Here is a 12,897-nt window from a genome sequence, read left to right as displayed (position 1 = left end):
CTATTCATTATTAATGCCAATAAACAAGAGCTTATCTATAAAAACCAATTCAACCATCATCCCATTCATTAAGAAATTTTATTATTACTATTCAATAAAATATTTCTTAAAAATCTTTCATGGCACCATTCAGAAAACAATTCCAAGCTCCAATTTCAAAAGTATAAGTTTCATAAACTTAAGTTTCTCTAGAAAAAAATTTATAATAATCACATTGTTTTTAGTTTTAATTCAAAATATCTTTAATGTTCAAATTTAACAACATATTTTAAATAGCTATATACTTTGATTTTATAAACATTATTTTTAATTTAAAATATTACTAAATACATGTTTCCTTAAACATATTCAAATGTTAGTACATTTTGAAGCACTGTATTTAAGAAATTCAGAAAAAAATTAAGTGCTAAATTTCAAGTGTTGCAGGCATTTATCACAAACCATTCGTTATTTTAATATAATTGTACCGCAATGAACTACATCAAAATATACATATGAACTAAACTGGAAACGTACATCAACATATTGTATGATAAAATGTCTCCTCTGTCCATCAGAATATACAGAAAGGACATATTCACCAGGTTTCCCATGACTCTCTCGCACCAAAAAGTCTCCTTGTTTTTTTAACAGTTCTTGAGCTTCTATTCTGGGAATTGCACCATGGTACCAGTCCTGTTCTGCCAAAGGCTTCTCACTGATGGAGATCATATCAGAAAGCTTAAACAAATATTAAAAAAAAAAAAACTAAATTAGAGAAAATACTGATTATTTGCTAATAAAATCCATAGCAACTATAAAGCCTTCTTACAAATGTTCCTCCCTTTAATTGACCAATTAAAAGTTATACAATAAACCTAAAATATCTTTTGAAGTACTGGTGCTGAAGTTTACCACAAATACATACGCTTCAACACTTCGTTTTATCTATCATACAAAGGTAGACACAATATTAGCATTTAGAGTTAGCATTGATAATCTTATTCACCATGTCCTAAAATAAATCTATATACTAAAATTATCAACCAGAGAAATTATGAAGAAAAGGAGGGAATTAACAGAAATGTATCACAAAACAACTTAATTTTTATGTAAATGAAAAGTTGAGTTATTTCTTTTTTATGTAATTAACTCTTGATCACAGAGGTTCTGAGCAGTGTCATACATTCCAGGAGTATTATCTCAGGTTTTATTTGATGCTGCCTTGCTGCTGTGCCTTTCTGTCCTTATCTTCACTCACCTGACTTCCTTAACCATTACCTCCGCCACATGGCTGGCCCTGCTTCTACAAAGCAATGGTAGATAAAGCCCTAGGAGAAATAGCATCACTGAAAACCACCAACATGCAATTACAAACACATGGCAAAGATAAGGAGTGGTTATAAACCATGAGCATGGTAGAGAAAGCAAATTCTCTGTTATTTTAAGAGGCCAAATGCTAACACCAAGTCAGAGATAATTTAAGAGATGACTGTATTTCCTTGAAATGTGCCGATAGTAGATTAAATCACACATTTTCTGATTACAAGTAAAAATCTTGTTGATGTTGTTGTTGTTGTTTTTATGGCACACAGGAACTAAACTGCTCCAGATAGAGAGAGTACTTTGTGGTTAAGGTATAGTAATCTGAACTAACTTTTAAGGTTCTCAAAATACAATATGCACAATGCCTCATGAGAAAGTAATTTATAAATTGGAAAAATCAGAATTAATAATAAACGAAAGGCAAATATTCATATATGAAGTTTTATAGGCTGATATAAATTCTAGGTAGGGCCAAAGTATGGTAATTTTGTAGTAAGTAAAAACTGGTTTTTAACATAGCCTTTATTGTTTCGTACCACTGAGGAGACCCAAAACTTACTGCTCAAAATTCTATTTCATGTTATCCAAACTCATTCTGTTGGTTAAAAGAACAAAACAAAACAACAATAAAAAACTTGAAAACTCCCAAATAGACCTCAAGGAAAGTCTACATTCTGATTCTTACTTCTTCCACTTGTATTAAATAACATTTTAAACTTTTAAAATATATTCCGGTTGTGACTATATATGGAAGTTTTGGTAAACTAAGTCTTTTAATTTTCATGCAAACTATGACAAATAATATTGTATCATATTTAACATATATGATAAATATTTTATTTCAAAAAATGTTTTATTGTATTCCCAAAAATTGTTTTAAAGAGCAATTTTATCTAAAGACCCACCCACGACTATGAGGTAAAAGAATATTGCTTTTAAAAACAAACGCATAATCTACACAAAATTAACTTTTTGTATATACTGATACTAATAATTTACAATTATTAAAGAAGTAAAAATAATCAAATGTTTTCTATTTTTATAATCAAAAATTTTATTTTAAAATTTTATCATAGTGCATCTAATTAGAGTAAATTCTAAAATTTTTACTATAATAGAAATATTTCTGTCTCACCAATAGCAAAACTGCTTATTTATTCAACAGTTATTACTGAATACAAGAAATTCAATGTAACATCTTTACAAAGGACTTATTTTTATCATTGTCTCTCTAAAAGGTCAACATAACAGGAAAGCATCCCAAACAAGGATGCTACCTGTTGATTTCTCGTCCTAGCCAATCCATCCTTCCAAATTTGCATTTATTTCCAACTGAGAGAATGATGAACAGAGTTCGATGAACTAATTAAGGTGGAAAAAAGTACAAAAGCTCAGCCAGCATTCCAAGAAATTCATTTAAACATATGACGAAGAATACGTATGGGGGAAAAAGTCATCTGGGGAAAGTATCTGAGTTTTGTTTTTAAAAAACTAAATAGTAAGGAATTTATATTGCTATCTCATAAAGATCACACTTCAATTCTATAGGCTTCTTAGTTCCTTTGTGGGTAGGAAGGGAAGCTCAAAGATCTGTTATTCCCCATCCCCTATACAACACTGTTATGAAATATAAGCTGAACTTACTGTGAGTGTATGTGTGTATATACACATGTATATACACACATACACAGGGAAAAGTCACACAAATCCCCTGCCTGGGTATATCAGGTCTTTCAAAGACTTCTCTGGAAGCACTGGAAGGAATACTTTTATCAATATGATTTCAATGAAATCCCAATACAATTTTACAAACTTGACAGTAATATATGTAGGATGCATCAGCAAAAAAAATGTAACATCCCAAGAGCCCATCATAATGACATCACAAATGAAAGGAAGCTTTCTACCTCAAATATCCCATCTTTCTCAGCCTCAATAGACAGGGTTTTTCTTTGTTGGTAAATTATCTGAGATTTTTGCCAAAGATATGGGGGTAGGAGCAAAGCCTCCTTTTTAAAAGTTTCAGTTAATACAGTACAGTTAATAAGTTATATTTAATAAGTTTTCCTGATTGACTGGGTTAGCTGTCTTATTAGTTATTTTCCCTAGATCTTGTTCCTAAAGAATAGTCCAGCAAAAATATGCTGCAATTAGTGAAATTAAAGAGATTATTTTATATGAAAAGGCAATAAGGAGGGAGCACTTGAAAATATTTTTTTCTTGGGGAAAGAAAAAGAGATTATTTTTTTCTCCTTACCCTGGTCCAGGCTAATTCTCAAGTATGTAATGAAGATTTGCATACCTTTATTCAAGCATTTGAGTAGCAAGATGAGCTTCTTTTTGGGAGGCAAAAACAAAAATGTTTTTAAAAAATATCTGGTCTAGATTCTATTAAAATTAATTACCCAATAAACCATTTTGAAAAAAGCAAAACAAGAATAAAACAGCATCAAAAATATACAAGTAAAACCCTTACTGAGCTTGAACAACCTAAATAAAACTTCAACACAAACTTTTTTAAATTCTGAATTTTTAACATAAAAATGACATTTAATTATCTTTTCTATTCTCATGTAAATTTAGTTATTAACATTAATTTAATAGTCTAATTAATAAGTTATTCCAAATCTAGTTTAGTAATACACTAGGGTGACAAAGAGTAATTCACAAGATTTTAAACATTTCTCAAAAATTCCGTAAGACTCAACTGGTAGCATGGCCAAGTGGTCTAAGGCACTAGATTAAGATTTGGCCGGGCACAGTGGCTCTATCCTGTAACAGCACTTTGGGAGGCCAAGGTGGGAGGACTGCTTAAGTCAGGAGTTCAAGACCAGCCTGGACAACATAGTGAGGCCCTATCTCTATAAATTTATTTTTATTTTTATTTTTTTGAGATGGAGTCTTGCTCTGTCACCCAGGCTGGAATCCAATGGCGTCATCTCCGCTCACTGCAACCTCTGCCTCCTGGGTCCAAGTGATTCTCCTGCCTCAGCCTCCCAAGTAGCTGGGACTGCGCACCACCCCGCCTGGTTAATTTTTTGTACTTTTAGTGGAGACGGGGTTTCACCATGTTGGCCAGTGTGGTCTCAAAGTCCTGACCTCATGATCCGCCTGCCTGAGCCTCCCAAAGTGCTGAGATTACAGGTGTGAGCCACCATGCCTGGCCCTATAAATTTATTATTTTTTAATTCCATAGGACCCCTTTTATTTTAAAGCTATGTATTACTTAGGAATTTTGGGAGGGGATGAGAAATCAACTGTTTACAAAAGATGGGAAACACTAGTCTACCGAATGTGCCTGGTGGTAGTAAAAATTATTTGCAGTGAAAGGGAAACGTAATCATAGGTAGGAAAGTGTATTTTATGCCATTTCTAGTTTGATAGTTGAACATAATTTTTTTATTTGTACAGATATACTAAATGTTTAATATAAAATGAAAACAAAAAATAATGTTCTCCCTTCCAGTTTTTTAAAAATTTCTAAATAGTTACCGTTTGAATCTATTGAATTAATCTTAAAATAATGAAAAATAAGATATTCCGAATATTTGTACCTCAGGATCATTTCTGTTCAGGCTAGACAAACAGGATGTAAATTAGTTAAAATAGTGGTTCTGTCTTTGGCACTAAATGACTATCTTTAATTCTACAAATTCTAATTTTTTAGCAGTAAAGCTGAATTGGCAGTTTTTTCATGCACTGGTATCATTAACCAAAAAAAGATACTTCACCTAATATTTACATTCTATAATGAAACTAGCTGTAAAATTTTTATTCATAAATTTCTTAACAATTTTTTGTACTACAATGTTTGAGAATTTGAATTTGTTTGGTTTTTAGCTAACAATAAAACTGTTCTCTAGGATAGTAACTATAAAGAATTACATGTTAATCAGAGATAAGCATTAGTACACAATTCTTTCTAAAACTTGTATTAAACAAAAATAGACAACTGAGCCAAACTCAAGTATCAGGTTACCTCCACAGCTTCCCATTTCCTGGCCTTTTTGTACCCCTTCTTGGGTCTCTGATAAGGGACACTATCTTTAGCAAAATATATATTTTATTTTACCTTTCTTTCTTTCTAACAGTTCTGCTTCCTTCAGTAACTTTGGGGTTTCCTCCGACTTCTTTTTTGCCAGCTTCTTTTGTTCCCTTATTCATCATTTATTGGTAATAACATGCTTTTCTCTCTTTATTATTTTTACCCAGTTACTTTTACTATTGTGCCTGTGACTCTCACTCATCCTCTCTCATAATTTTAACACATTTTTGCTATAGTTTCATTTATTCAGTATCAAATATTCTTTCCTTAAACCCATATATTTTACATATAAAATGTGCCACAATATCAGTAAGAACACATTTTCATCAATTAACTATACTCAATGCTAAAATCTTATCACACATTGCAACTAAAACTACTACCAGATCATTGCAATATGTCAATACGCAACCATATTTCAGTAAATGTAAACATTTATCATCAAGTTGGGATTGCCTGTGTAAACTTAGTATCAGTCTGACATGATCTCTGTCATCTGTTTTAAGCATTTCAGCAAACATATAAACAATAGATTTGTTCCATTACAGTACAAATTATAGAATATCAATCTCAATAAGTCCTTTTAGAAAAATTACATGTAATACTGCAAGTGATTCAAAACTTAATTTTCCTAAACATGACAGAATTTAGTGTATGAGAGTGATATAATGCAAAAAATCTTTATTTTCCCTTGTTTATCACTCTTTTACATATTAATAAATGGGGGGAAAGCGCAACTTAAGACCTTAAGAATAACAGAAGACAACTGATATATTTAAAATGTATACTATTTAACCTGAACTTGACAACGTGCCTTGATTAAAGAAAGTACAAGGCCGCTTTTCTAGACTCAAAGGAGAACACTAAAAAATACAAGCAGTTCACATCATGCATGAAAATAGCTACATTCCCCTATGCCACTGGTGGAAGCCAAGCATTATAACACTATATTACAACTGATGTACAATTTAACATAACTGAATGATGTTTCTAAAAAGCAAGCAAGCAAGCAAATCTTACTTACAATATTATTCTATATAAAGGAAGCAATTTTTATTTTCTAATATTTTGATTTTCTAAATTCTAGTACAAAGTAATTCTAAAATTGAAATAGCACCCATGTCAACAGAGTGTAGAAAATATGAATTTTAAGGAGACTGCTGTTGAATAATTTAATAATTCTTCTGATATCTATATAAAGAACAAACCATTTGGACCAAAATGTGCTTTATTTTTGTTTTAAAGAATATTTTTCAAAGACTGCTACTATCAGACGGGCATTATTCACTCCATATATCAGTGATACAACTAGTATTCATGAGTGGCTGTAAGATGGAACAAGCGATTTGCTCAGCCACTCATTATAGAAATTCTGCAGTAGATAGATGGCCCTAGAAAAAGGGCAATATTCTTGATATGACTGGAACAGATCTCATTAAATATAATATGGTTTGAAAGACTTTCAATTGGAATGGACCCTCATGATTGCCAGTAGGCTTTTAAAATATGTAATTAATACTGTCTAACATCTCTAGGCCTTGGCTTCAGAAGCAGTCTCTGAAAAATAGTTCTCAATGCAAAATTATAACCTCCTTAAGATGGGAAGATGCTAGATGTGACTGTAGCCTCAGTAATCTGAGATACTAATAATAGGGATTTTAACCCCTTTGGTACACTGGAAAGGAAAGCACATGCTTGTAGCTGATATAACATATTAAAATATTATTCTGATCATAACAATAAATATTAAACATCTGATGACATCAAATACAATATTCAGATGAAAACAAATTCTGCTATCAGCCAAAGTCTTAAGTTCTTTCTTCTATCAAGACTGTTGATCTAAGCGTTCCATTAGACTGTCTTTAAAGGGAGCTCTACATTTTAAAGATACTGTTAAAAACAGAGGTAAATCATTATGTCACGTCCAGTAAAAATACCATTGCGATTAATTCTAATTTCATTTTCCTATATATAATGCATTTGCTTTACTTTATCTAAAATTATGCTTTAACATTCTAATTTTTGTATGTTTATTTGCATAAACAGTGATTCATAGTTGTTGCATTTTAAAGATTTTAAGTTAAATATGCTTCCATATGCAAAAGAATGAATTTGAACTCTTAGGGGGGCCAAGGAGGGAGGATCACTTGAGCTCAGGAACCCAACACCAGCCTGGGTAATAGACTGAAACCTCATCTCAAAAATAAATAAATTAAATAAATAAATAAATAAAAATTTGAACCTGTACCTCACTCCATATACAAAAATTAACCAATAATAAACAAAGATATAAGTGGAAGAATAAAACTCTAAGAAGAAAACAAACAAAGATGAATTATCAGCATAACCTTGGATTAGACGATTTTTTTTGACAACCAAAAGCACACACAGTCAAGGAAAAAATAAATTGCTCTTCATCAAAATAAAAAACTTAGGTGTGTTAAAGGACATTAACAAGAAAGTGAAAAAAAATCCAAAGGGTGAGAAAAAACATTTGTAGATTATATGTATAAGGGGTTTATTTTCAGAATATATACTCTTACAACTCAACAATAAATAAGCAATTTTAAAATGTGCAAAGAATATTAATAAACACATCTCCAAAGAACACATATAAGCTGCCAATAAGAACATGAAAAAATGCTCAACATCATTAGTCATTAGGAAAATGGAAATTAAAACTACAGTAAGATACTACTTCACGCCCACTAGAATGCCTGTAACATGAAAACATTTAAAATAACAATTGTTGGCAAGAATGTGGAGAAATCAAAATATTCATATATTGCTAATGGGAATGTAAAATGGTACAATTACCATGAAAAACAGTTTGGCAGTTCCTCAAAAGCTTAAATAGAGAATTATTACCATATAACCCGGAAATTCTACTCCTGGGTACACACCCAAGAGAACTGAAAACATATACACAGAAAAACACTTGAAAACGAACGTTCATAGCAGCATTATTTATAATAGCCAACAAGCTGAAACAACCAAATGTCCATCAGCTGGTGAACAGATAGACAATATGTGGTAAATATATACAATGGAGTATTATTCAGTCACAAAAAGGAATGAAGTACTGTCACATTGTCATGGATGAACCTTGGAAGAATTATAAATGGAAGAAACTACATGCAAAAGGTCACATATTGTATGATTTTATTTATGTGAAATATCCAGTGTAGGTAAATCCATCAGGACCAGAATTAGACTAGTACTTGTTAGGGGTGTATACACTGGAGTGCCTGTGTGTTTGAGGGGGAAAAAAAACTCCTTCTCCAAGTAAATAGAAGAACTAATGCTTTAGAGAAACACTTCTGTGTGGTTGTTCATGTGTATGAGATGGCCAAACTGCTGTTACTAAAGATAACTAATACTCTAGCACTACTGTGATATGCCAAACCCACATTTCAATGATTAATCTATCAAACAGACTTCAATTTTATAATCAAAATGTTCTTTAAAATATAAATATACACATAAACAAATACATTTTAAAAATATATATAGTAATCCCTACTGTAAAAAGGTTATGTTTCACTAGAAAAGAATTGTTTACACTATTATTCCAGTAAGACTCAAAGTACATAAAATGTTTCTCATAATTATTTGTATATTGTAAAGGAAGCCTATAATTCAAGTTTATTTCTGTCTTCCCTATGTCAACGTTACATGGGATTTTACTATACACATATATAGACAGATTCATATGCACACAAAAAGTTAAATTATGCACTTATCTTTCCATTTGTAAGTGCAAATTTATATATGTATATACATATATATACACACACACATATATGTATTCATTAGTGCATCAGAAAGAAGCTAGACAATGACCATTTTCAGTAGCACAGAGAGTTAATCCTACTTACTGCTGAAGAGCCCAGTGCAGATTTTGGAGACCTAATTATTCCAGCAATTGAATGACGAATAGATTCAAATTTGGATAGCCTCTCCTTTCTTTCCTGGAGGGATTAAGAAACAAGCCTTCAGCAACAGTAAACTATCCAATATGTATAGACATTTATGTATTTAGGTACTTATCCACAGCTTATCCATTATGTCTTCCAACTAAATGAAATATAAACTTCCTGACATTCAAGATAACAAATAACCAAATACACATAAACTCTCTAGCATTTTACTTTACTGACCCCTCAACAAATGTTTTGATTTGGGGGACACAGAAAGAAATAGAAATTCATATAGCGATTCATATAGAATTCATACAGATGAAAACAAGAAATGCAAAGGAAATTCACAGAAAACCAAGTATTAACACATGCAAAAAAGAACACAAGCTATAAGGAACCTATTTAACATAGACTATTTTGGATAGGACTATAGTTGTGAGGGAATTCAAATAAGAAAAAATAATCACAAAAAAAAAAACAGGAAAAAAAGTATATGGAACACATTTTTTAAAGGTGAATTTCACTTCAGTACCTAGGAAGTTTCCCAAAGATTCACATGATGATGATGACCATCATAATGATCCTGATGATAAGGAGGAGAAAGGCGGGCGGGAGGAGGATGAAGTAAAATAAGAAGGTAATGGCAGACCTACCTACCACCAATCCTACCAAATCCAGATTGCTATTTGCCACACAATGCGCATTTCTGAATATCATATACCATAATGAAGAAAACTTTTCCTAAAATTTCAAATCTTTAGATCCATTTTATAAACATAAGTGAATGGGGTAGGTAAGAGGGCAGAAAAAAAGAGGGAAAAAGGAAAAAAAACCAAAACTAGGACATAAGAAGGGCACCAAGAGCAAAGCATGTGTGGTTTTGTAATGGAAGTATTGGTCAATTTTCCAATGACGACTACATTTCAACTGCTAATCAGCAGCAGACAAAAGAACAAGAGATCCTTTTGTCAAGCACACTAATTCCGTATGTCTTCCAGCATTAGTGATGCCAAATTTTACTTCTGGAAAACAAGTAAGTAGGTCACAAATAACATCTTTTGTTTCTTTTGTCTCCAATACCTAGGGTATATCTCTGTAACAGTAAATGTACATATTCTTGGCCACATGCTTTCTCCCAAAACCCTTTGGTAATATCAAAACAAAACATTTTCTAAGTGGGTAATACTAAAATTACCCAATGGATTAGAATTATCTAATGGGGAGGTCCAGTTAGGGGATAAAGAAAACTTTAAAAATTGCTCCCTTATATTAAGTTACAAAGCATAACATATTGTGTGTTAGACGGGATACAATTAGTGAAAACATCTTTTCATATGAAGGTTCTTTATAGATAGGTTGGCCTAAAAACATATTATCAAAAATAATAATAACGAGACCTTAAGTTTCATATAGCAGCAATCAAAATGCAAATAGGGTTAATAAAACATTCCAACCAGTGCCGGATCATTTGGTGCCCAGATTTCTACAAATAAAACATGAAACTCATTTGTCATGTAGTTCCTGTCTATGTAACATCTAGTATCAGCTTTAAATTACAGTCTACCTAATAACACATTAGACTGTGCTGAATTCATTGACAGGTTGATTTTTACATCAAACAATCAAATGGCTACTTTTAAAAATTAAAATTAAAAAACTTCCCTTCAATTGCCATGAATACAATGCCTAAGTTTGCTTTTAGGCCTGGCAGGGCTGGTGATGATACACTCATTTTACTCACCTCAAGTAATGGCAAGATACATTTTCCAGATAAAGGAGGTGTAGAAATTAGTTCTGGCAAAAGGATGGCCCCTCACAATGGAGGTAGTAGGGGACTAATGAAGGGGTGAAGGGAGAAGCAATGTTATTAAATAATACCTGAAATTGTAAAATAATATTCTGATGAGATGCTCAGAAAAAGTGCTGTAAGTACAGCTATTACCTTGGCTTGAAAGAAAAGTTCTAGGTACAGTATCAGTTTCACATCTCATTTAGGAATAGTTTTTCATTATTTTAAAATTAAATGAGACAGTGTGTGTGTTTGTGTGTGTGTGTGTGTGTGTGTGTGTGTATACACATACACATAAAACTAAGAGACTGGTTCATAATAATTACAAGTTTATCTATTATCAATTAAAAAGAACTCTATGCCAGGCTTGGTGGTTCATGCCTGTAATTCCAGCACTTTGGGTGACCAAGTGGGGAGTATTGCTTGAACCCAGGAGTTTGATACCAGCCTCGGCAACACAGTGAGACCCCATCTCTACAAAGTTTTTAAAAATTAGCCAGACATGGTAGCGTGTGCCTCTAGTCCCAGCTGCTCAGGAGGCTGAGGTGAGAGGATGGCTTGAGCCCAAGAGGTTAAGGTTGCAGTGAGGCCAGACTGTACCACTGTACTCCAGCCTGGGCAACAGAGCAAGACCCTGTCTCAAAACAAACAAAAAATAAAAACAAACAAACAGAAAAACTCTATTAAAAAAATACCTAAATTACTTAAAGTAAAATCATACCTATCAAGTTTTGAAATTATCCTTCATTAGAAAATTGCAGTGAAAAAGGCTCTTTCACTGCAATATTCCATTTAGTGCCCCCATCCCCTGCGCACTAAAGCACAAAGATATAAAGGGCAAGAATTAAGGTTCTGCTGATTGCAGTGGCTCTGACAAAGATCAAAAGCTCTAACCAATGACTGCCTATCTGGCTGCTGTAGAAAGTGACAACCAAAAAGCATATAACAGTTCTCAAAGTGAGGTTCTGAAAGGAGGCACTAAGGCAAAGGAATAAGGTTCTTGAAGTCAGAAGGGATAAAGAGTATGAGTCTGAGCAAATTACTCAACTACCCTGGCTCTCAGTTTCCACATCAGAAAAAAGAAAGGCACTAGGCTAGATAAAATTTTCATCTCAAAAATTCTGTGACTTTTGTCCAACTCCCCATCATTTGCGTTACGCTGATCATTAATGAAAACCCCAGAGAAGAGTTTCATGGTACCAGGCTGGCAATCAGTACTTTCCTTGGAGCAGTTAGTCACAGTTTGCCTGAGGTACCCTTTGAATATGAACCAATGAGAAGGCTGAACTATCGTGAAAGGAAGACCTTTATTGTTGTTGTTAATAACGGGTCTTTCAAACAAAAACTGAATATTATTTCTCATAGACTTATGTAAATAAACCCAATCTAATAACATTCTTGGACAGAACAATGAAAGTGATTATTTGGCTCTGTAGGAACAGCCAGCTACTTATTAAAATCAGGAGGCAATAAGAATCAAGAAAAATATAATATTCATGCTCAAACTCCAGGCTGAGTGCCAAATATCTTAGGGGCTTCTTATGCAAAGCAGCCATAAAATTCAGAGGGATTTTGTGAGAAATAACTACAGGGAAATTATAACCCCAGAGAAGACTACCTTCTGAAAAAAATTCTACATTATAGCTCATAATGTAAATGAAATACTGTAAATATCAGTATGTCCTTTATTTTAAAAAAATGCATTTATAAGTAAGTAACCTAAGGTTTTGAAAATGCTGATTTGCTGGGCACAATGAAAGACAGATAGCTTCTATTCCCATCAGGATACAGAATTTCAGTATTAAAACAGTTTCTAAATGATTTGTTTTAGCAAC

General features: G+C 32.5%; 1 protein-coding gene across 45 annotated transcripts in view; it reads right to left on the bottom strand.

The window, feature by feature from the left end:
* FER (FER tyrosine kinase) overlaps positions 1-12,897 on the bottom strand; it is a 439,457-nt gene that overhangs the window by 231,087 nt on the left and 195,473 nt on the right. For 33 of the 45 annotated variants that reach the window (XR_010156938.1, XR_010156953.1, XR_010156948.1 and 30 more), the window contains 2 exons: positions 9,232-9,324; positions 517-720 (listed from right to left, as the gene is read on the bottom strand). Coding sequence is in view for 20 of the 45 variants with exons in the window: in XM_063810513.1 (XP_063666583.1) it covers positions 517-720; positions 9,232-9,324 (297 nt within the window). In the remaining 25 variants the exon portion in view is untranslated. The remainder of the gene's footprint in view (positions 1-516; positions 721-9,231; positions 9,325-12,897) is intronic. The other 12 variants (XR_010156958.1, XR_010156959.1, XR_010156957.1 and 9 more) reach the window with 2 other exon arrangements.

Source organism: Pan troglodytes, chromosome 4 (assembly GCF_028858775.2).
Source record: "Pan troglodytes isolate AG18354 chromosome 4, NHGRI_mPanTro3-v2.0_pri, whole genome shotgun sequence".
NCBI lineage: Eukaryota > Metazoa > Chordata > Mammalia > Primates > Hominidae > Pan > Pan troglodytes.
Note: the sequence above shows the minus strand (reverse complement) of the source record. Positions and strands in the feature narration are given on the sequence as shown.